General features: G+C 43.6%; 1 protein-coding gene across 1 annotated transcript in view; it reads right to left on the bottom strand.

Annotated features, from left to right (window-relative positions):
* Positions 1–24,468, bottom strand: part of LOC140427352 (sushi, von Willebrand factor type A, EGF and pentraxin domain-containing protein 1-like) — a 151,976-nt gene that overhangs the window by 105,348 nt on the left and 22,160 nt on the right. The window contains exons 4-7 of the mRNA XM_072512902.1: positions 5,694–5,801; positions 2,703–2,888; positions 2,115–2,300; positions 1,811–1,996 (exon numbers count right to left, since the gene is read on the bottom strand). Coding sequence (XP_072369003.1) covers positions 1,811–1,996; positions 2,115–2,300; positions 2,703–2,888; positions 5,694–5,801 — 666 coding nt within the window. The remainder of the gene's footprint in view (positions 1–1,810; positions 1,997–2,114; positions 2,301–2,702; positions 2,889–5,693; positions 5,802–24,468) is intronic.

Below are 24,468 nucleotides of genomic sequence, written 5' to 3'. Positions count from 1 at the left end.
GTGGGCTCGATTGAACTAAATGGGAATGAAGTCTCACAGTGAGCATGTTTAGCCACGTTTTTCCTGGTGCTTGCAGTGCCGAGAAACACATGTCTATTCAAACACATCTTGCATTGAATAAGGGGCCTCAGCGGGGAATGCGCGGCCAAAGCTGCACATAGCCCCATTTTGTACAATGGGAGCTCCGCTCGCCGGAATTCCAGGAATATGAATGGCATCCCAATCCCTGAACCTACCCCCCGCCCCAGCCTGAACGCATTATGCGAGGGTCCCCAGCAGCCCCCACCACACCCATCCATGGCACCCCAGACCAAATCACACTCATATACAAAATGCCACTTGGCACCTTCACAGTGCCAACTGGCAGTGCCAATGCCAGCTGTGCAGCGTCACAAAACTGCCAGGGTGTGAGGCTGGCACCAACAGGGCCAGGGCACTACCCTGCCCAAAGGGCATGCAGCTGGGGGCCTCCAATTCCCTAGGAGACCCCCACAATGCCATTCCGTCAGATCCCCGTTTGTGGGGACCAGTGCTGAATGGCGCTCGCCTAAGGTCTCCAAGTCACAAAAGATGAATCCCAAAGCCTCAGGTACCTTGGGAATCTGCACATTAGAGTAAGGCTGTCTTGCTCTAATATGCAGATTTACCAAAAAGAGATCCCGCCCACAATGGGTGGGATTTACATTGCAATGTCTCGCAAAATCGTGCTGGATCTCGTGAGACATTGCGAGCTGGGTAGATCCTGGGAGCGGGGTTTCCCGGCTTTTATCAGCCGCCCTGCACCACGGCGAGCTTCTTTTCGGGAGCACCGTTGCCATTGGATCTCGCCCTTTATCTTTGTCACAGAAACAAAGGATGTCATTTGTGTTTTTGTTGATATTATGGTAGGAACAGAAATCAGATGGAGAGATTCAAACGTGAAGCTCTGGGAATGGTGGTCATGGATATGGGCGGTGACAACACGCTCCAGAACATTGGAGAGGAAAAAGAATTTGGAGTGGTCATTTGAAAGGGCAGTCATGAAAGAGCTGATGAGGGCGGCAGGGTGGCATAGTAGTTAGCGCTGCTACCTCACAGCGCCAGAGACCCGGGTTCGATTCCGACTTCGGGTGACTGTGTGGGGTTCCACATTCTCGCCGTGTGTGCGCGGGCTTCTTTAGGGTGCTTTGATTTCCTCCCACAATCCAAAGATGTGCAGGTTAGGTGGATTAGCCATGCTAAATTGCCCCTTCGGGTGAGGTTGCAGGAATAGGGAAGGGGCCTGGGCTTAGGTTGGGTGCTCTTTTGAAGGGTCGGTGCAGACTCAATGGGCCGAATGGCCTCCTTCTGCACTGTAGGGATTCTATGGCAGATTTGAATGAGAGAGGACAGTGCCTGAAGAGAGAGACGTGTTGACATGGCAGGCAGGAAAGGAAATTGATTTTGGTGGGTCAAGGAAGCAGGAAGTGAATCTCACAGGAAATATGAGATTTTAGAGCTCAGGCAGATACAGCTGCCAGAAATGGGCTTTGAATCTCATAGAGTCAAATACCTTGCCAGTACTCAAAATCAGTGTTAAAACATGAAGAACAATCTCTTGGGCAAGATAACCAAATGTTGCTGGTGGGAAAATGAAAGACCAGAAACGGATTCAAAGCAAATACACTCAGAATCTGAGAAACAGGATGTGAGTTCCCATCACTTCTACTGTATCTTTTTTTATTTCCTATTTCCAATATTGTCCTTCAATTAGTTTGGTGTCATGTAACCATTCACAGGTATCTTTCACTACAGACAGATCAAAGCTAAAACGCTTCTACTCACACAGTACCTTCACATGTTGGCTTTTGTGCTGTCCACTGTCCAGAAACTTTACATTGGATCCTGCTCAGTCCATTTAATGTAAATCCTTCATTGCAGCTAAAGTCACAAGTTGAGTTGTAATGGAAGTCTGCAATGGGGTGGGTGCAACTCATGTTGCCATAGTCAGGCAATGTCAAGGTTTCACACACCTGGACTGCAACAGAAAAACGTGAATGCTTTTCAGGAAATTCTTTCCTTGAAAAATGGCAAAGTAACAATGAATTCCCTTTTTAGGAAGATTAAAATGGCTGTATTATAAAATAAAGGCATACCTTTGCAGGTGGGGGTCCGGTCTGTCCATTGGCCAGAGGCTAGACATTGGACTCTGTCTGATCCATGCACAACGTACCCTTCTCTACAGCCAAAGGTGCAGGTTGAGTTGTAACTGAAGCGTCCAAGTGGACCGAAGCACTTCATAACATCCTTACTGGGAACTTCCAACCACATGCATTGCTTGACTGAAAGTTATACGCAAATATCAAACAGTGTTGGCACAGAGAGTTCAGCAATTAAGCACTACTTGGTATCTTTCAAAGAATTCTTACTAAAGAAGGAATTGTGATCCCTTTAGGCTTCCAGTGAGGAATACTATAGTGGAGAATGGAACAGGGTTTCCAAATTAGCATCAAGAATGCCCAGGCTAGGGGTGTACAGTTTTCTTGTGAGGAAAATGTCCCTCTGTTGTGCTCCAGTAATGTGCTTTAACAAAGAAAATATTCCACAATAATCTCAGAAGAGAATGATTGGGCTGCACTGTTGCCATATTTCATGGCCTTTTGCTATTTATATGCAGCAGTGTTCCTTGATGCAGCAAAGACTGTCCAGAGTAAATATTCAAAACATGAACCTTTGTTGTGTACCTTTGCACTGTGGAAGAGGATCTGTCCAATCTGCTGAAGCTGTACATTTAAGCGTCTTCTTTTCAGGTATTTCATATCCTTCTACACAGTTAAAGTCGCATAATGAATTGTAACTGAAATTTCCGTAAGGGTGGGAACAATTCATAAGGCCTCGGTCAGATGCCTCCAGTCTCATGCACTTAATCACTAAAAATAATAATATCAACATTATTTGAGAGAGAAGGATTAGAAAGAGCTATGAAACACAGTACATATATTAAATGTACACCAAATGTATATTTCTCTTCTAAAAATGTGCTAGCTATTGTTACATTACTTGCTTTAATATGTTGTTACTCTTTACTTTACTTCCAGAATGGTCTGATGGTTCGATTTCAAAGAAACTACCAATCTTCAATTCAAAGCAAAATAGGTTTAATGAATAACAAATTAAATACTAATGAGATTGTTCACTCTTACAGAACTATGACTGGTGATAAAGTAAATCAGAATAAGTATTAACTATATTTAACTACAAGTACTAACTATGCTATAACTCTCTCTCTAACTGCTATCTAGTCACTCCTGGTTCGAAGAGGACCAAGATCCTTTGAGATCCCATATGTATCCATGAATCTAGTGCTGCCATCTAATGGTTGTCTTACACTATGATGTGGTTGTTAACTCTTTGTATACCAGCATATATACATATCACTACAGCTATTTCATAGTTATCTCTTAAATTTACATTGAAACAAAACAGTAAATACTGGAAATACAGAACAGGTCAGTCAAAATCTGCAAAGGTAGGAAGCAGCTTAATATCTTGAGTGTTCAGATATGAGACAAGGTATCAAGTCTGAAATATTGATGTACTTTATCTTCACAGATACTGGCTGGCCTGCTGTATAGTTCCACTAGGTTTTGTTTTATTTCCAGCACCTACATTTAAAAAAAAATTTATACAAAAAATTGTTTGTAGAATTAAAAATAACTCATGGGAATAATAACTTCAACCCCCAAAATATATCAAAAGAGAAAGGAAAGGTGGAATTGCAAAAATGGAAACAACACTATGGTCCTTATAGCTATATGGAATCCACACTGTGCACCATGAGCTGAATTTTATGAGGGGCGTATCCACCCCCCCCCCCCCCCCCCACCTCTCCATTAGAAAAGTCGCTCACAAACCAACCCATTTTAAATAAGGTTGCCTCACAGCGTTAACTTGGGGCGGTCTTAATAAGCAGAGAATGGGACCACCCCTCAGCGCAAAGAAGTCTTGTCCTTGCGAACTGCTGGCTAATCTGATTGGCTGGTAATTCTTGCCATCTCAGCAATGCCAGTACTCCCACGAAGAAGATCATGGCGACTGGACATATGAAAATATAGGGGCTGTTTAGCACAGGGCTAAATCGCTGGCTTTGAAAGAAGACTAAGGCAGCCAGCAGCACGGTTCAATTCCCGTACCAGCCTCCCCGAACAGGCGACGGAATGTGGCGACCAGGGGCTTTTCACAGTAACTTCATTTGAAGCCTATTTGTGACAATAAGCCATTTTCATTTCATTTCATTTCATTGCCAGCTCTATCAGGCCCGGCCCACCAGCGTGGCAGCAGAAACCACCCCCCCAAAGTCTCTGCGCACAGAGTGCCACAGAATCTGGAGAGAAAACTTGGCTGTGCAGCTGGAGAGCTACATGCGGGTTTCCTTACTGAAACCGACAATCAGACAAAATAGCCTAAGATTCTGCCTGGTGTGTCAGTAGCCCATCACCTTCCCACCTACCCCAACCCGACCTCCATAATACGAGAAATGGTAAGATGCCCAATAGTCTACTAACCCTTAGGCCAATTGAGACATTTAAGTGGCCTATTAATGGTCACTTTAGGGCCTCAATCTGCCTCCACTGCCATAATATGCTGGAAATTGGAATGTGGGTGAGAGTGGAAGCTGACGGTAGCACAGTAGCATGGTGGTTAGCACAATTGCTCCACAGCTCCAGGGTCCCAGGTTTGATTCCCGGCTTGGGTCACTGTCTGTGCGGAGTCTGCACGTTCTCCCCGTATGTGCGTGGGTTCCCTCCGGGTGCTCCAGTTACTTCACACAGTCCAAAGATGTGCAGGTTAGGTGGATTGGCCATGCTAAATTGCCCTTAGTGTCTAAAATTGCCCTTAGTGTTGGGTGGGGTTACTGGGTTACGGGGATAGGGTAGAGGTTTGGGTTTGGGTAGAGTGCGCTTTCAAAGAGCCGGTGCAGACTCGATGGGCCGAATGGCCTCCTTCTGCACTGTAAATTCTATGATTCTATGACAGGAGGGAGGGGTGGTATATCCTTTTGGGGGCGGGGATTCCTTGTGCATATTGGGGCACTCCCCCACCCCTATTAAACACATACCCCTGCTTTGCGCCTCCCTATTTCACCTCCAAAATCCAAACCCCCACCCCTTCACAGTAACTTCATTGAAGCCAACATGTGACAATAAGCGATTATTATTTCGAGGGTGGCTAAATCCAATTGAGGGTGGAATATTTTTTCCAAAAGTTGTTCTCGCCATTTGAACAAATCAAAGAAACAAGAGAAAAGCTGCAACCAGGACCAAAAGTGACAGCAACCCTATCTGGTCTCTCACAATTGATAGAACTCAAAAGTGGCTGTCTTAAATCCCCAGTTAAAAAGGGTAGATAAAAGAAACAACAGCAAAATGGTGAATTTATGCTAATATGTACCAATAACGTTATTATATCATTACGTGCTTATATACCTGCATCTGACCACAATCTGGTGAGGCTACCAGCTTCATAAAAGTCCAGATCACTTCATAATGCACCACATGCAAACCCAACTAGTATTCAGCAGTTAATTTTGCAATTCCCACCAGTTATGCTATTATCTCAGGTCGTTGCAGTTCTGTATTTACACATTCTGTTCTTAGCCTGATTGTGTGTATTTTATGTTCATGTTTTCAAAACTTGTTTATGCCTTCTTTCAAAACATTGTACAAAGGGCTCACCTTTTTCACAATTGTCTCCATAAAATCCTTCATGGCAGTTACATTTATAGTAACCAATAGTTTCCACACATTCTCCATGACCACTGCAAGAATCAGGATAGCATGAAGCTGTGGAAAGATTACACAGACATATTTTTTGTAATTACTTCATGCATCAAATATAATTCAACACTAATAAAGACTTTAACGCTCAGTTTATCACAAAATGACAAGATAACAGGTGAGAAAGACTATGGGCGGGATTCTCCGAGCCCACGGCAGGTTGGAAAATTGGCGGGAGCAGAGGAGATCCCACCACGCCGCTTCGACGCCGGGATAATCAGCGGCAATTGCGCACGCGCGGTTGCCGCGGCGCCGGTCGGGTGCTGCTGAAATAGGCCCCCGCGGCGATTCTCCGCGGGTGATGGGCCGAACTCCCGCCGAGTCCCGCCGCCGTGGTTTCAACCTGGTACCACCTGGCGGGAGCTCAGACCCGCGGCCGCTATGGCCGTCCTGGTGGGGAGGTGGGGGGATCTGACTCCGGGGGGCCTTCGCGGGGTCCAGGCCGCGATCGGGGGCTTTCGATCGGCGGGCAGCCGCGATCTGAAGAGGGCCTACCTCCTTCCGCGCGGCCCGCTGTAAGTTCCCCGACATGTTGCTCTGCGCTGGCGTGGAGTCGGCAACCATGCGCATGCGCCGGCATGGAGATGTGCTAGCCCCTTGAACGGCCATGAATTGCTGGGCCAGGAGGCCCGTTGACACCGGCGTGCACCATTCTGGAGTTTACGCCAGCATCAACACTTGGCAGGGATTTCGGCCCAACTTGTCCATGCCTCCCAGTTTCTGTCACTAAGCTAGTCCCACTTTGGCCCATATCCCACTATCACCACCCTGCCCATGTAACTGTCTATAGAGTCATAGATGTTCACAGCGCGTCTAAGTGCTGACGCCAACGGAGGATCTGTGGAGTTCCACGACAGAAAATTCGACGCCACATCCGTGCAGATTTCGCTACCGGTGTGGGGTTGGCACCGGCACTGCGCGAAACACCTACGGAACACTTGTAAAACAGTGGGAGAATCGCCGTGTCTATGCTGGACATGCACAAGGCTGACAGCTGCAGCCGCGCGTAGACCACAGATCTCCCACACACGCACCGATCGCGCCCCAAAAGATGGCACCGGTTGTGCTGGGCTGCGTACCCGTCCACCCCGGCCTCTCAGCCCACCTCCTGGCCACCCCCCACTACTCCCCCCAGCCCTGGCAGAAGCCCCCAAGCCAGCGGCACGACTGTCGGCGAAGTATGGCAATGCTGGACACTGTCTGTATACCCTCTCTCCCTCTCCACAGCCGCCATGCCAGGCTCACAACCATTGAGACCGCATGTGGACCATGCCATCTGGAGCTCGGCCCATCGGAGGCAGAGCATCGCTAGCATAGGGTACTTTGCTGGCCGGCTCTCATCATGAGTTGCTGGCCACAATAGCGAGCTTGCACGGTTACTTACACTGCCCCATGTCCCCTCATGTTCACCCACAGCCTCTGGTCGGGTGACCTTTCCCTTCACTCCATCAGTCATGGTGAGTCTCATGTTCTGGTGACAGTGGACAGCCTTGTGCAGCCCCATTGTCGCGAGGCTCATGCCCTGCCTATGACTGCCTCTTCCCCAGAACCATGCTTGGATATTGAACCTGGGGGAAAGCTGGTTCTCATTGATGATGACCGTTGACAGGAGGCTCAAGGCTAGCAGGAATGTGAGAGAACAGAGGTGCTCTTGGAGGTGAAGAAGGATGCCAGGTGGATGATCAGGATTGAACATCACGTCACGTTCCCCTGTGAAGTAGCAACACTCCAAACAGCAGGGCAGCCACTAAACAACCTGGGACTTTAACAACTATTTGTAGCCCCATTCCCCTCACCCCCACCCTGTAAAAGTAAAAATGGGAAAATATGTCATTTGAAACATGGAAGTCTGGCAATACCTGACCTAAGGTAGGTGAGAGAATGCAGGTAAAAATCCAACAAAGGGTTAACAGCAGCTGCAAAAGAAGGTTTTGAAATGCAGATAGCCTTTATTAAACAGGTGTTAAGAAAACAGCTTGTGACTATTCAAGCTGCAAAACTGATGCATGTCTTTTAAGTCACAGCACATTGAACTTATGGTTATGTGGAAAAAAGCAATATTTTGCACCTTCTTTGAAGTTAATCATTTTAGTAAGCAGCTAAAATAGAATTGCTAGGATCTGCAGTTGAATTGGGTGACAAATGTTTAGGTGTGAAATTCTGCTGACACCAGGTGAATATGGGAAGCTGGGGACAACATGTCCATGAGAACACAGGTTAACCCCAAATCGGAGTCAGAGTTCTGACAAGCTAAGGGCAATATTTGGTATTAAAGCAACTTTAGAAGTGACAGGAACCAGATGTAACACCACTCTGGGATCAAAGCACTTTTGAACATCACAAGGGAAACAATGTAATCAGAGTTCGATGAGCTGAAGTCATGCTCAACATGAATACATAGTCGTGTTAGAAATAATTCAGATTAAAGGTACCTTGTACAATCAAGAGTAAAATAAAGTTACTTTACGATAATGTCATATGAACTTAATAACTGGTAGAAGGAGAATATAAATCCTTAAAACAGGGAAAGCCAGCAGAGTCAGCTCTCATAGCTGCCCTCGGTCATGGGAAGGATAGAGCACAGAAACCGAGCGGAACAGCGAATCCATCTGAGGAAGACCTAAAGCTAAAGATGAGGGAGTCAGCTCTCATAGCTGCCCTCGGTCCTGGGAAGGATAGAGCACAGAAACCGAGTGGAACAGTAATCCATCTGAGGAAGACCAAAAGCTAAAGAAGAGAGATTGTCAAGGTGGACCTGAAGGTCTTTTCAACCAACCAGGAGAATCCAGAAGCAAGATCTTTTTACTTTTCTGTAAAGACAGTGATTGCATCTTTTAAAAGAAAAAAACATAATAACAAAATAACTTGAAAGTTTTAACCTGAAACCTGGTTATTACAAAGTCTACTTTACTTACTTAGCAATGTGGGACCCAGGACCGATGCTACTAAGTGGTAAGTAGATAAAATTATTCTATGAAGATATGGGTTATCCCAGGGGATAACTTGAAAATATAGATTGACCCGAATAGCACCCACCTAAATCTGCATAGGAGTCAGGGAGTGAGAATCCCTGTTCACCATTTAGAATTTCTTATTGACCCTTTTTGATATAGGGGGAATTCTAAGAATAGTGGTGAGTTTTTTACTTCATGGCGCCCAGCGTGGAGGCCTAGAATATTAGAAGCTTCTAGGTAAAGCGAGGCTAGAATATCAGAAGTTTCTAACCAACACAGGGGCTAGAATATTAGAAGTTTCTAGTTCCCAAACAATGGTTAGAATATTAGAGGTTTCTAACCGGCACAAAGGCTAGAATATTAGAAGTTTCTAGTCTATGTGTGAGTCAAACTTTACCTGCCGAGTTTAGTTTGGAAAGTCATGTGTGATTGGCTTTTGTAAGGATATTCTGTGGATTGGGGGGTCATAAAACTCAGGCTCTGTGTGAAAATCAGTAGACTAGAAGGTACTGACCCTGAGAAAAAGTCTGCAAGACATCTTGGCGACAGCACTAAAAATCTTGCATCCATTACTGGCAAAAGGAGGACAAAAAATAAATCATCCTTACAGTGAGGCAAATTGTGAGGGAAAGCCTAGAGAAATTGGGACGCCTAGAAATCTTTAGAGACCAATAACCAATCAACCCTTAACTAAAACAGGAAGGTAGTGCCTTTGTACCCTTGGATAGGGCCCAGAAAGGGTACTTATATCTTAATTTCAGAGTCGACCTGAAATGGACAACCAGGAACAGAAGTTAGAAATCCAAAAAATAGCAATTAGAATAATGCTCTTGCTCTGAAACACGGTCAAGAGAGTTGAAGCAATTAAACAAGAGTGGAAAAGGTTAATAGAGGCAAAAAAAAACCTGGATAAGAGAGACTTATCAGAACGGGACGGTCTCAATTTTTGTTAGATTATCTAAAACCCTACAGAATAGAGGTCCAAGATCTCAGTGGATAAATGAGTTTAATAAGGATTTGTGAAGCCTTACAGAGTAGAGATCCAAGATCTGAGTGGATGAATGAGTGTGTGTATGTTTACTAAGGCTTGAGAATTTCCTTTGGTGTTTGTAGTTTTTAAAATGTTGTATTTTGCAAAACCGAGTTTCACATCAATTAGAAGTTATAAATGGCAGGCAGAAATGTGATCAGTATTATGAGGTAGTAAATCAGTATGTTCAGAACTAAATTGGTCTTAGCCTAAACACAAAAACAAGTTTTTACTCGGGAACAGTCAGAGCTGCTTGCAGTAAATTACTTTGAAACTAATGTGTTGAAATTGACATGGCACAGCTACACCAGGGTCTTAGTGCCCGATGATCACAAGGTATTCAGAAGCAGGAAAAATGATGTTTAGAATGTTAAATAGATGGTAGAAGAAGCTTTAGGGAATAAGGATATTAGACCAGAAATTAGATTAGGAGAATTACTTGCAGTATCAGGAAATGAGAATCTGATGGCAAGGAAAGATTTAATAAAAATAGATGCAGGAAAAATTAGGATATTAAAACAAATTGATATCACAGAAGAAGTTTGGATGAAGCTACCAACTAAAACCACAGGCAAAGTAATCAGTGAAGCTGTAAAAGGTAAAGACAAGATCGTTCAGAATCTGGGTAAACATACAGTTGAATTGGAGAAGTATGGCGTCTGGAGCAAAATAAATTGTATCAGAACTGAAACATCTGACCCAATTGAATAATAACAGAGGGGTTATGATAATCCATAGGCAACCCATCGGCAGCAAATGAAGAAACTTAATCAGTAAGGAATTGAGAATATGGGATGATAGATCAAGGGCTGTTATTAATGGACCTCAGTTTTAAATGATTCATTGTGAACATTAGGAAACATTGTGTCGAGGATGTAGTGCATTTTGTAGCCCAATTGTTTGGGCAGGGAGTAGTCATATGAAACTTAGGAGAATGGCAGATACAGAGTATTCAGGCGATTTGATACTGCATTTGGAACAACAGAGATGGGGAAATGCTGCGGCTCCCAGGGAAATTGTGGGGAATTCAGTTTTGCCACGATTGTTTTGTAAAATATCAGGCAACACTAATGATTAAAGTTTGTGACCACAAGACAGATTTTGACCCTGGGAGGTGTAATTGAATATGGGATGGTATGATAATGACAAATTGTAATTACTGCAGAGAAAACCTAGCTGACGACGATGTAATTCTGAAAGGATGTGCAGGATTGTGGAGAAGTGACAAATTTATAGTCCCAATTAGTGAGGGAGTGCATAGTTTAAAAGATGTTGGGATGACCCGAGGACGTAAAATTAGCTTAACAGTGTTTAGAGACTGAATCACCACAATGATGCCATGCCACAGGATAGGTCATATCCCCAAACCAATTGGACAAGGGAAAAAGGAATGTTTGGTTATGAGGGTCAGGGGATTACTGCACTCACTATTATTATGTAATGAAGTAGAGTGGGAAGACAGTGAATTAAAACCCGTTAGCAGCATTGATAAGACAGATGATAAAGTTAAAATGTCATGTTCGGAACTCACCTTTCATAAAGATCTGGTCATAATAAAAAATAAAAAAATTGAAGTAAAAGCAGCAGCAATACCCAAAATGTATCAGGGTAAAGTTTTGACCAGATTGGACCACTGAGCGAGCAAAAGAGGAGGAGTTTGAGATTCGTTGAATCTCACTCAGGGGTGCAATGACAGAAGGAGGAGGCTTAACAGGCCTTAATTGTATGATGTACATAAATGATAAGGAAAACAAACCAGTTAAAAAAGAAAAAGAAAAGAAATGATGGTAAAGGAAATCCGGAAGTCCTGGAGAGGGCATTTCTAGGGGCTGTTTAGCACAGGGCTAAATAGCTGGCTTTTAAAGCAGATCAAGGCAGGCCAGCAGCACGGTTCAATTCCCGTAACAGCCTCCCCGAACAGGCGCCGGAATGTGGCGACTAGGGGCTTTTCACAGTAACTTCATTGAAGCCTACTTGTGACAATGAGTGATTTTCATTTCATTTCATTTCATTTCATTTCTGGAGTATCCAAACAAAAATAGAATATACAAATTAAAGAATAGGACCCTCTCCACCCTTCACCTGTCCATTTGATTTTTCAGATGGAAAAAATAATACAGACATACTTGTTCGGACGAAGAAAGAGGATTACACTCCAGAGAAAAATAAGGATCAAGTATGAAAATGAAGGGAAAAAGCTAGGACTAGGAGTAGGCTAATGGGTTAAAATGTGGGGAGCACTTACAAGCAGCCTGGAATACGTATCAGATAAATTAAAGATTTTTAGACTGTATTCAGGGAAAACTAACGATACTCAATGGGACCCCAAGAAAGGGCAAGTTAAGATAGGAAATGCGTTACAAAACAAAACCACAAGTAGGAGTAATAGTCGCTGCACTGCTCTGGAAATTGGGAATTTTTAAATTAAGTCAAAACTTATGTTGCAAATGTTACAATAAAATTACTCAACAGAAAGAACGAAAAATGATACAATTGTCTACATATTTGATAGAATTAAATGACAGAGCCCGGAGGAAAACTTTACGGGTTAGAAACAAATCAAAATATCAAATTATTACAGAGCAGTGAAACCTTCGGTCACACATCTCTAACTGGATATGTGTCCTGGACATCAACTGATGGATGATCTGCGGTCTCCACGGGCCACGTACTACGCGGTGGAGTTATTAAGGGTCTCGGCAGACACTAGCGACTGATCAGGACCCCCCACATGCTAAATGACAATAGTTTAAAAAAATTTGCAGCTTGATGCCACGGCGGGAAATTTATAACCAATGCAGCAAATAATATTGCACTGGAGAGCTGTAATAGTTATTAAGGAAGAAATGTCATGGATATTGTCAGAGATTGTGATATATGTATGAGAAAGGGACTTAACATAGCTTGGCATAGAGATGTCCAATTGATAAGGAATGAATGCTGGAATTTTGTAGTTTATTTTAGTAAGAGGGAGGTTTAAAGCGCACTAAATTAAAATAGGTGGCAGATAGTTGAGTGATACAACAATTAGGATAGGATTAGATGATGTTGGACCATAACTCATGATAAAGAGAAGAGTGAGGTCTACAGATACAATTGATAAGCTTCTAGCCAAAAGGAGCAGAACAGAATCTGACAGAGTTAAATAGAGATTGAGAAAGTAGGCAAGCCATAGCATAAGATGAACCAGCACGAGGATTTCTGTATGTATGATAATGGGGGTATGTGTGCCGTTCAAGAACTTGATAAGCAATCACCAAGGGTGAGGAATTTTCTAAACTGTGTGAATGTTTTAATAGAGGGGGTAAACATGGGATAAATAAACAAAATATAATAGTGGTAGTCTAGTGTGTTTTCTTGATTTAACTGCACGCAACATCACAAATAATATTGATGTTGTTAACATGCCATATTTTGTATGCAATAACTATTGGTCCCAAATGCTGGCTCATAATGCACTCGGATAGAGCCACGAAGGGATGTGTCGATATTGTACTTTATCTTTTAGTGTTGAAATTGTGATAACTGCTGAAAATATGTAAAGTTGTAACACACAAACAATTTGTGTGGTTAGGTAATGAGCAATGTGCTAAGATAAGACTTTTTTTTTGACTGTGTATTTAACAATAGGGAGAATTCAAAATTTATTTGGAAGAAGAAAAAGTGATGGTTCGATGTGATGAAAGAGGATTCAATTGGGTTGTAACCCTAAAAGTTGAATGTATTAAATGTGTGTATTGATGCCCTAGGGGTGGTTTTGCGACAACTGTTGGCTTATTATGTTGCAAATGTTCTAATGGCAAATATGCACTTCATGTTGTAAGAGAAAAGATAACAGAAGAAAGGTATTTGAAGGAAACTTGGCAGAAAGTTATTATCTCATGTAAACCAGGGCTGGGAGACGTACAAGGTTCAGAACAATGTTAGACATCAATAAGAGTCAGGAATAGAAGCAGAATCGATTGAACCTTTTAAATTGATGAAGCAAGGGAATCAGTGGATAGTATATGATGTCATAATTTACCATTCCAATGAGAAACGGAAAGCAATTTGAATGACGGAAAAATGGGACGCTAGACAGCCAGTGATGGACAAAAGACCTTTTTGGTTACTGATGGACTGAGTTGTGTGCTGTTTCTAAGGGACATGAGGAAGCTTCTACGGTGCTGCTACCGCAAGGAAGTAAAATGCTTTGGAGGTAGTCGAACACATGGATATAGCCATTGAGTTACATTCCTGAGCAGCTACAGCAATGGTTCACGATGATTGGACTTGAGGAAAGAACGAAAAAAGTGTCTATCGACACTGGTCTGAGATATGGATAAATTTACAATTGATTTCGGTGCACAATTTAAAATCACGACATGTACATACAAAGATCAGGGATATATGTTAGTCAGGAGCAATTGGATGGGGTTAACAGGAGCAATTGGATGGGGGGGGGATAATTTAAAAAAAAAAAATTTAGAGTACCCAATTAATTTTTTCCAATTAAGGGGCAATTTAGTGTGGCCAATCCACCTAGCCTGCACATCTTTGGGTTGTGGGGGCGAAACCCACACAAACACGGGGAGAATGTGCAAACTCCACTTGGACAGTGACCCAGAGCCAGGATTGAACCTGGGACCCCGGCGGGATGGAGGGATAATTGATCGAAAGATATCGTTATGTTTCAAATGCCAAGACGGGGTGTAACAGTAAAAATGGGAAAATATGTCGTTTGAAACATGGAAGTCTGGCAATACCTGACCTAAGGTACATGAGTGAATGTAGGGAAAAATCCCACGAAGGGTTAACAGGAGCTGCAAAAGACGGTTTTGAAATGCAGATAGCCTTTATTAAACAGGCGTTAAGAAAACAGCTTGTGACTATTCAAGCTGCAAAACTGATGCATGTCTTTTAAGTCACAGCATATTGAACTTTTAGTTATATGGAAAAAAGCAATATTTTGCACCTTCTTTGACGTTAATTATTTTAGTAAGCAGCTAAAAAAGAATTGCTAGGATCTTCAGTTGAATTGGGTGACAAATGTTTAGGTGTGAAATTCTGCTGACACCAGGTGAATATGGGAAGCTGGGGACAACATGTCCATGAGAACACAGGTTAACCCCAAATCGGAGTCAGAGTTCTGACAAGCTAAGGGCAATATTTGGTATTAAAGCAACTTTAGAAGTGACAGGAACCAGATGTAACACCACTCTGGGATCAAATCACTTTTGAACATCACAAGGGAAACAATGTAAGCAGAGTTTGATGAGCTGAAGTCATGCTCAACATGAATACATAGTCGTGTTAGAAATAATTCAGATTAAAGGTACCTTGTACAATCAAGAGTAAAATAAAGTTGCTTTACGATAATGTCATATAAACTTAACTGCTAGAAGGAGATTATAAACCCTTAAAACGGGGACAGCCAGCAGAGTCAGCTCTCATAGCTGCCCTCAGTCATGGGAAGGATAGAGCACAGAAACCGAGCAGAACAGCGAATCCATCTGAGGAAGACCAAAAGCTAAAGAAGAGAGATTGTCAAGGTGGACCTGAAGGTATTTTCAACTAACCAGGAGAATCCTGAAGCAAGAACCTTTTACTTTTCTGTAAAGGCAGTGATTGCATCTTTTAAAAGGAAAAACATAATTATAAAATAACATGAAAGTTTTAACCTGAAACATTGGTTATTACAAAGTCTACTTTACTTACTTAGCAATGCGGGACCCAGGATCAATGCTACTAAGTGGTAAGTAGATAAAATTCTTCTATGAAGATATGGGTTATACCGGGGAATAACCTGAAAATAAAGATTGTCCCGAATAGCACCCACCTACGTCTGCATAGGTGTTAGGGAGTGAGAATCCCTGTTCCCCATTTAGAATGTCTTATTGACCCTTTTTGGTATAGGGGGAATTCTAAGAATAGTGGTGAGTTTTTTACTTCAACCCCCACAACCCCCTTCCAGGACTTTGACTTGACACTGCAGCCCTGACCCCATCAGAAACTTACACCCGCTCCTTGCTCTGCAAAGCTTCAATCCTCGCAATCTCTCCTGCCCAAATGAGGAGCCAGTGGCCGCAAAAGGAGGTGTCTGTGATGGGCAATGTGGTCCTACCCCTGGTCTTCCCAGGGAGTCACATAAGGGGTCTTCATTGAGGGACCCTTATGCCTTCTTGTCTGAGCTGTGGCAGCTGCTTGTGTGGTAGAGATGTTCATACAAGCAGGCACACGGCTGTCTTAAGAAACTGAAGTGAAGCTGTAGCCATCTAAGATGGCCACCTGCCAGGGACCATGGGAATTATGGCCAACCCAGGACTCAGACAGATACACACCTATGTGTATCTAAAACACAGGAAACCAGACCTGACCGAAACCCCCGCTAGTTCACATTTCAATGGCCCATTTCCCCAGGACAATAGGACTCCAATCAATCAACCGGTACAGCCACAGACTGATCGGTGCCACGTCCTTGTTCAGCAAGCACAACTGCCAAAGTCAATGACCGCTAAGGACCCGCCCAGCTACCGTCAACTTCCTGCGCTTCCGTCAACAGATGATGTCTGCAGGGGTTTCACATGGCATAACTTTCAAAAGGCAAGTTAAAGCAAACCAACGTCTCATATTATCAAACTATTGGTTGTAAATTATTATTTAGAAATTTTTGAGGAAGCATAGCACTGGAATTTTAACTATTTTTTTCAGAAATTAACTGGCCTTTTATGGCCTGGTTTTCCTTCAGACTTTCAGTTTATCCTATTTCTTTCCACCTCATCAAGCTTGGCTCAACTGGTAGCATTGTTGCCTCTGAGTGGCAAGTTATGAGGTCAACTCACACTGCAGGCCTGAACATGTAGAGTGCGATGTTAAAAAAGGGTGCAGCTAAAAGGGGAATCTTCTGACTCTTTTCTAACTGATTTGAGGCTCCGAGCACAATCCTGCAATTTTTCATCAATTATTGAATCAATCCTGCATGACCAAATTGTGTTTGGCATATATGAAGAGCAAATGCGGTCTTGTTTACCAAGAAAACCAACTTAACTTTAGAAGAAGCCATCAACCTCCGTAAAGCCTCTGTAAAGCAAGTGACCAATAAATATGCTGAACTCAGATCCCATGAAAAAGGCAGGAACTTCAGCAATGTGGTCGCGCCATTGCCTCTGTGACGCAGCTTAAAATAAATCGCACTGCAGCAGGTAGCCATTTTGCACAGGTGCGGGTAAGAAAAAAACACGAAACAGATACTCGCCGTCCTGCGCATGCGCCTGATCAGTTTGCATATGCATACTTTGAAAAGGACGCGAGCCGGAAGGTGGCTGCAAAAAAGAAAAAGAGATGCAGTCACAGGATCCCTCCTATGAGAAGGAAAGGGAAGAAAAGAAGAACAGAGGATACAGTGTGTCGACCGGGTAGCACCCGTAACACTAAAGAAGAATCGGCAATGTGGCTGACAGGCAAGAAAGCACATTGTCATGTGAAAGTACCTTTAAGACATGGATATTTAAGCAATGTACCTTTAAGAAAACAGTGCTGTCAGAGATTGGGTGGAGCTGGGCTTTAGATCAGCCATTTTTTCAGTTTTGAAAAAGAGCTGGTGTGTGTCTGTGTGTTTCCAGAGAGCTGCAGTTTGGAGGAAAAGAGCTTGGGAGTGTCTGTGTTTGCAGTGAGCTGGATCTCTGCCATGTAAGACTATCTCTGGATCATTTGGGTGATTTAAACTCATAATAGTTTAATGTGATTCTGTTTAAAGGTGTTAAGTCTCTTGGAAGTTTGAAGGAACATTTTGAGGAATTATTTACTGTTGCAATATTTTCTGAGTTATCTTTGAAGTAAGGGGTGTTAAGAGATACAATGTTTATTGAAGATGTTAAGTTGAGTTCATGGAATAAACATTGTTTTGTGTTTAAAAACCCACATGTCCATAATTGTAACCCCAGACCTAGGGAACAAGCCGTGTGCTAGGAAAAGCAACAAATACATTAAAGGGAGATGTTGGTTGAACTCCATGATACATTTTTGGGTTCTGAAAACACCTCGCCCATAACAATTGGGGGCTTGAGGGGGATAAAAGTCTAGCGGATTGGCTTTTGTGAACTTAAAGACAGTGAAGGATTGTTCATTTTCCGGTGTGGTATTTTAGTTTAAGTGGGGAGAGTGTTGTGAACAATGGCTCTTTCAGAGGCTCAGAAGTTTTTGGGGGTGGAGAATGTCACACGTAGTACTTTACGGACAGAAATGAAAAGCAGACTGTTAGACTTAGCAAGAACATTGCAGTTAACATTACCTGACAAAATGCGAAAAGATGAGGTAATTATGGCAGTGGTTAAGCATTTAAAGTTGCCTGAGATAGAGTTTGACTCATTGGAAATGGCAAAAATTCAGTTGCAAATTTAACAAATGGAACATGAGAAAGAATTAAAGCGGCTTGAGTACGAGAGTGGGAGAGAGGAAAAAGAAAGAGAAAGAGAGAGAGGAAAAAGAAAGAGAAAGAGAGAGAGAGGAAAAAGAAAAGGAGAGAGAAGTAAGGAGAAAGGAAAGAATAGCCCTAGCAGAACAAAAAGAAAAAGAAAGGGAGATACAGATCAGGGAAAAAAATAAAGAGAGGGAGTTTGAACTTCAGAAAATGGCCATGAAACATGACAATCAGTTAAAATTGGCAGACGTAAAGGGAAACGTACAGTTGGATGATAGTGATGAGGATAGTGAGAAAGAACGTCATAGTCGAAGGCTTGGTGGGAATGGATTTAAATATGTCCAAGCATTGCCAAGGTTTGTCGAGAAGGAATTGGAAGCCTTTTTCACTTCATTTGGGAAGGTAACTAAACAAATGAAATGGCTACAGGACATGTGGGTGTTACTGATTCAAACAAAGCTGGTAGGTAGAGCTAGTGAAGTGTTTGCATCACTACCAGAGGAGGTATCTGGAACGTATAAGGAGGTGAAGAAATCCATCTTAAGTGCATATGAGCTAGTGCCTGAAGCTTACAGACAAAGGTTTAGAAATTTAAGGAAAGAATTTGGTCAAACATACATGGAGTCTCAAACAGAATAATTTTGATAGGTGGATAAGGGCTTTGAAAATAGACCAAACGTATGAAGCTCTCAGAGAAATTATACTTTTGGAGGAGTTTAAAAATTCAATTCCTGATGCAGTGAGAACTCATGTGGATAACAGAGGGTTAAAACTGCGAGATTAACAGCGGAAATGGCAGATGATTATGAATTAGTTCATAAATCAAAGATTGGTTTCCAACATCAGTTTCAGCCGGTGAGGGATAGAAACTGGGGACATGAGAAATACTCAAGTGGTAAAGGTAAAGGTGATCTGATGGGAGACAATAAAGAGAGTGTACCTCAGATTAAAAAAGAAATCGAGGAGGGTGGAAAAGGAATGAAAAGTTTCAGATGTTTTCATTGTAATAAACGAGGCCATGTAAAGTCACAGTGTTGGTGGTTGAGAAAAGCACTGGGAAGGCTGATGTGGTAAAACAGGATAAGACAGTGGGGTTTGTTAGAGTGGTAAAGGAAAGCCCAAGGGAAGCGAAGGAGGTGTAAACAATTGTACAGCCTGTTCAAGAAGTAATTGTTAAGAAGGTGCCAGATGTCTTTAAAGAATTTACTTGTGTGGGTAAAGTTTACTCATGTGTATCAGGAGGAGCAGGTAAAGAAGTCACAATTTTAAGAGATACAGGGGCTAGTCAATTTTTATTGGTAAGAGATGAGGAATTATGCAGTTTGGGAAGAATGTTGCTAGAAAAGGTGGTGATATGTGGAATTCAGGGTGAAAGGAGTAGCGTTCCATCATATAAAGTAAGGTTGGAAATTCCAGTGAAGAGTGGTGAAGTGGTAGTCGGAGTAATAGATAAACTATCTTGTCCAGGAATACAGTTTATCTTGGGTAATGATATAGCTGGATCACAGGTGGGAGTGATGCCTACTGTGGTTGATAAGCCAGTGGAAAATCAGTCAACTGAAGTGTTGAAGGACGAATATGCTGGGATTTTTCTGGATTGTGTAGTAACAAGGTCACAAAGTCACAGGTGAAGCCAAGAGGAGAAATCAAAGAGTGAAGATGAAGTTGAAGTGCAATTATCAGAAAATATTTTGTTCAGATGGTTGAAAAAGAACAAGAACAGGTGGAGGATGAGGCGGATTTTTTAGTTCAGGAAAATTGGCGGTGTCACAACAGAAAGATGTAGAAATAAAACGGATATATCAGAAAGCATATAGAGAAGAGGAATCTGAGAGTATACCAGATTGTTATTACCGTGAAAATGGAGACCTGTACATATGCAGGCGGATGAAACGTGGGCAGAAGTTCATCAAGTAGTATTGCCGGTAGGGTATAGAAAGGAGGTGTTACGAGTTGCACATGAGGTACCAGTGGGAGGTCATTTGTGAATAAGGAAAACTCAAGCTAAAATCCAGAAACATTTTTATTGGCCTGGACTACATAAAGATGTAGTTGAATTTTGTCAATCATGTCACACATGTCAAGTGATAGGGAAACCTCAAGCAGTGATTAAACCAGCGCCCTTAATATCCATTCCAGCATTTGAGGAATCTTTTACAGGGTCTTAATCGATTGTGTAGGACCGCTTCCTAAAACAAAAAGTGGGAATCAATATCTTTTGACTGTAATGCATGTGTTTACCAGGTTTCCAGAGGCCATTCCAGTACACAATATTACAGCAAAAAGGATTGTGGAGGAGTTACTTAAATTCTTTACTAGATATGGACTACCCACAGAAATTCAGTCGGATCAAGGAACGAATTTTACTTCAAAGTTATTCAAAGAAGTTATGGATAGCTTAGGAATAAAACAATTGAAATCAACTGCGTACCATCCAGAATCGCAGGGAGTGTTAGAAAGGTGGCATCAGGCATTAAAGACAATGTTGAGGGTGTATTGTCAAGATTATCCAGAGGATTGGGATAAAGGAATTCCATTCATATTGTTTGCAATTAGGGATGCACCTAATGAGTCTACCAAATTTAGTCCTTTTGAACTTATTTTTGGTCATGAGGTAAGAGGACCACTTAAATTGATTCAGGAAAAATTGATGGGTGAGAAATCGGAAATTACACGATTGGATTACGTGTCAAATTTTAGGGAACGATTAAATAGAGCAGGTGAATGGGCGAGACAACATTTCAAAGTTGCACAAAATGTGATGAAACGGGTAGTGGCCAAGAAATCCAAAGTTCGTACTTTTGCCAGTGGGGATAATGTTTTAGTGTTTTTACCAGTGGGAGGGGAGCCTTTAAAAGCTAGGTTTTGTGGACCGTATCAAATTGAAAGAAAATTAAGTGAGGTGAATTATGTGGTAAAAACACCAGATAGAAGGAAGACTCACCGAGTGTGTCATGTGAATATGTTTATCATAGAATCATAGAATTTACAGTGCAGAAGGAGGCCATTCAGCCCATCGAGTCTGCACCGGCTCTTGGAAAGAGCACCCTACCCAAGGTCCACACCTCCACCCTATCCCAATAACCCAGTAACCCCACCCAACACTAAGGGCAATTTTGGACACTATGGGCAATTTAGCATGGCCAATCCACCTAACCCGCACATCTTTGGACTGTGGGAGGAAACCGGAGCACCCGGAGGAAACCCACGCACACACGGGGAGGATGTGCAGACTCCGCACAGACAGTGACACAAGCCGGAATCGAACCTGGGACCCTGGAGCTGTGAAGCATTTGTGCTATCCACAATGCTACCGTGCTGCCCTTTGAAGGTACTTTGAAAGGGAAAGAGAGAAAAAGGAGGTTTTAATGATTCTAACTCAAAGTGACGAACCAAATCCAGATGACTGTGAATTTCACATACCTCAAATTAAATTGGAAAATGAGGATGTTCTCAAAAATTGGGATGAATTGTTAAGTTACCTTCCAGAGGAAAAACGAACTGACCTGAAAGAGTTATTGATATCACATGGGCAAGATTGTAGAGATAAATTGAGAAGTACTAAAATGGCTATACATGATGTAGATGTGGGAAATGCTGTTCCTAACAAACAACATCCATATAGATTTAATCCTTTAAAATTGGCACAGGTTAACAGAGAGATTGAGAGTATGCTGAAGAATGGCATAATTGAAGTGGGTTGCAGCCAATGGAGCTCACCCATAGTGATGGTACCTAAACCAGATGGTACCCAACGGTTGTGTGTGGACTACAGAAAGGGGAATGCAGTTACAAGAATGGACTCTTATCCTATCCCACGTTTGAGGGATTGCATTGAGAAATTGGGACAATCTGCTTTTATTTACAAGTTCCAGACATGGAAAGAACATTTAAAGCATCGTATGGAGTTCTTCAATCGACTTCAGGTGGTGGGTTTGGTGATGAACCTAGCCGAAAGTGAATTTGGAGAAGCCCGAATCACTTTCCTTGCAGAGTTTCCGATGCCCTCAAGACAAAGGGAAATAATGCGATTTCTTAGCATGAGTGGATTTGATCGAACAGCTTGTCATGATATTCAGGTAAACATCATGGTGCAAACATACATACATACTGATGGACAGATCAACGGATCAATCAATACACACATAACACCACAGCCAATCACAGGCAAGAGCATACACACTATAAAAAGGGGAACACGACACTTCCCCCTCTTTCCAGCAGGAGACAGCTCAGGGCACAGAGCTCACAGCAAGCCACTCAGACATCCACCATGTGCTGAGTGCCACTCCAAGATAGTGTTAGGGATAGGTCCACAGATTCAAGAGTAATGACTGAACCACAGTAACCAGTTTGCCATTGTTAATATTGTTAGCAATAAAACTGAGTTGTACCATCCGTAACTGTGTTGGTTCGTCTGTGTAGCAGAGCACCCACCACGACACAGTACCAGGATTGGAACCTGGTAACTGTGAGACCTACCTACGAATCCTCAGGAATCTGCCATCCTGCGCCATGGACACCGTCAGCACGCCGCAGCCGTTACAAATCGCTGGAAACCTCGGCGTCAATTGGAAGCTGTTCAAACAGCGCTTCCAGTTCATCCTGGAAGCCACCGAAAGGGAGAGCGCTTCGGACACCCAAAAAATCGCCCTCCTCCTCTCCATGCCAGGGCAACACGCCATCCATGTCTACAACTCCCTGGTGTTCGTGGAAGGTGAGGCCAAGACCAAGTACAAGACGGTCCTTCTCAAACTCGAGCAACACTTCAGCGTCGAGGTAAATGAGAATTTCGAGAGGTATCTTTTCCAGCAGCTCCTGCAGGGTAAGGATGAGCTCTTTCAATCTTTCCTTACACACCTCCGTATCCTCGCGCAGTCCTGCGGTTACGACACCACCTGCGATTCAATGATTTGGGACCAGATTGTTTTTGGGGTCAGCTCGGGCACCCGACGCCAGCAGCTCCTCAAAATTAAAGGCCTCACCCTAGCCTCCGCAATCGAAGCCTGTGTCCTTCATGAAAACGCGACCAGCCGCTACTCCGAATTTCAAGCGGCCAAATCGGCGCGGCAGGGGTCTTACGCGCCCGAATCGGCAAGGCAGGCGTCCTACGAGGCCGAACGGGTACAGGCGATCGAGTTCCTCCCGGCCCGCGGCCCGAACGAGGGCGGCCATTTCGCGCGCTTTCCACAGCTCCCGCGTTTGTGCGCGCCAAAAAAGACGTTGGTGCAGAGGGACGTGATGCGCAGGCGCGCTCGACGCAAGACCGAACTGCGCATGCGCGGTGGCGCAACGAACGGCATGATGTCACGACGTGCGGCAACTGCGGAGCTGCACATTTAAAGCGGCAATGTCCGGCAAAAAAACGACAATGCCTCCGCTGTGGCAAGATGGGCCACTACGCTGCCTGCTGTCGAGCAGCTCAACCTGCCAATGCTCCCCAATTCCGACAACCTCGCAGGGACGTGCGGACCATTCAGCCTCCGTACTACGAGTTGTGCCCAGACGACATCCAAACCAGTGACACAGACGACCGGAACGCCTTCCGTGTTGCGGTCATTGATAGGAACCGGATGTCTCCAGGCAGGACCCACCAGCCGATGCCAGTGAACAGCGTCAATCCGGGTGATGAATGGTGTGCCACCCTGACGGTCAGCCGATCACCAATCACATTCCGTCTGGACACTGGTGCCTCCGCCAACCTAATAGTCAGCCTTCTACGCCTTGAAGGTCAGACCACTAATTCGGCCATTCCGTTGCAAGATGGTCGACTACAATGGGAACGTTATCCCAGCCATGGGATCCTGCCAGCTCCAGGTGACACACAACACATACACGGCCACACTGTCCTTCGAAATAGTCAGATCATCAAAGGACTCCCTGCTAGGCGCACAGGCATGCAAGGTTCTCCACCTCGTGCAGCGGGTCCACGCTCTGTCTCCAGAAGGCACATCAGACTTCCCGGATGCAGAATTTAGGGCACACCTTCAATCGCTCCTCGCCCACAACCAGGAGGCATTCGAGGGCATGGGCACACTGCCCTATACCTACAGAATACGGCTCAAACCGGACGCCACCCCGGTCATTCACGCACCTCTCAGGGTCCCAGCACCACTCAAAGAACGCCTCAAGCAGCAGCTGCAGGATCTCCGGGACCAATGGGTGCTATCCCGGGTCACGGAGCCCACGCCATGGGTCAGCTGCATGGTGTGTGTTAAGAAGCCCTCTGGCGAACTCCGGATCTGCATTGACCCGAAAGACCTGAACAACAACATAATGAGGGAACACTAC

Source organism: Scyliorhinus torazame, chromosome 7 (genome assembly GCF_047496885.1).
Source record: "Scyliorhinus torazame isolate Kashiwa2021f chromosome 7, sScyTor2.1, whole genome shotgun sequence".
Taxonomy (NCBI): Eukaryota; Metazoa; Chordata; class Chondrichthyes; order Carcharhiniformes; family Scyliorhinidae; genus Scyliorhinus; species Scyliorhinus torazame.
Note: the sequence above shows the minus strand (reverse complement) of the source record. Positions and strands in the feature narration are given on the sequence as shown.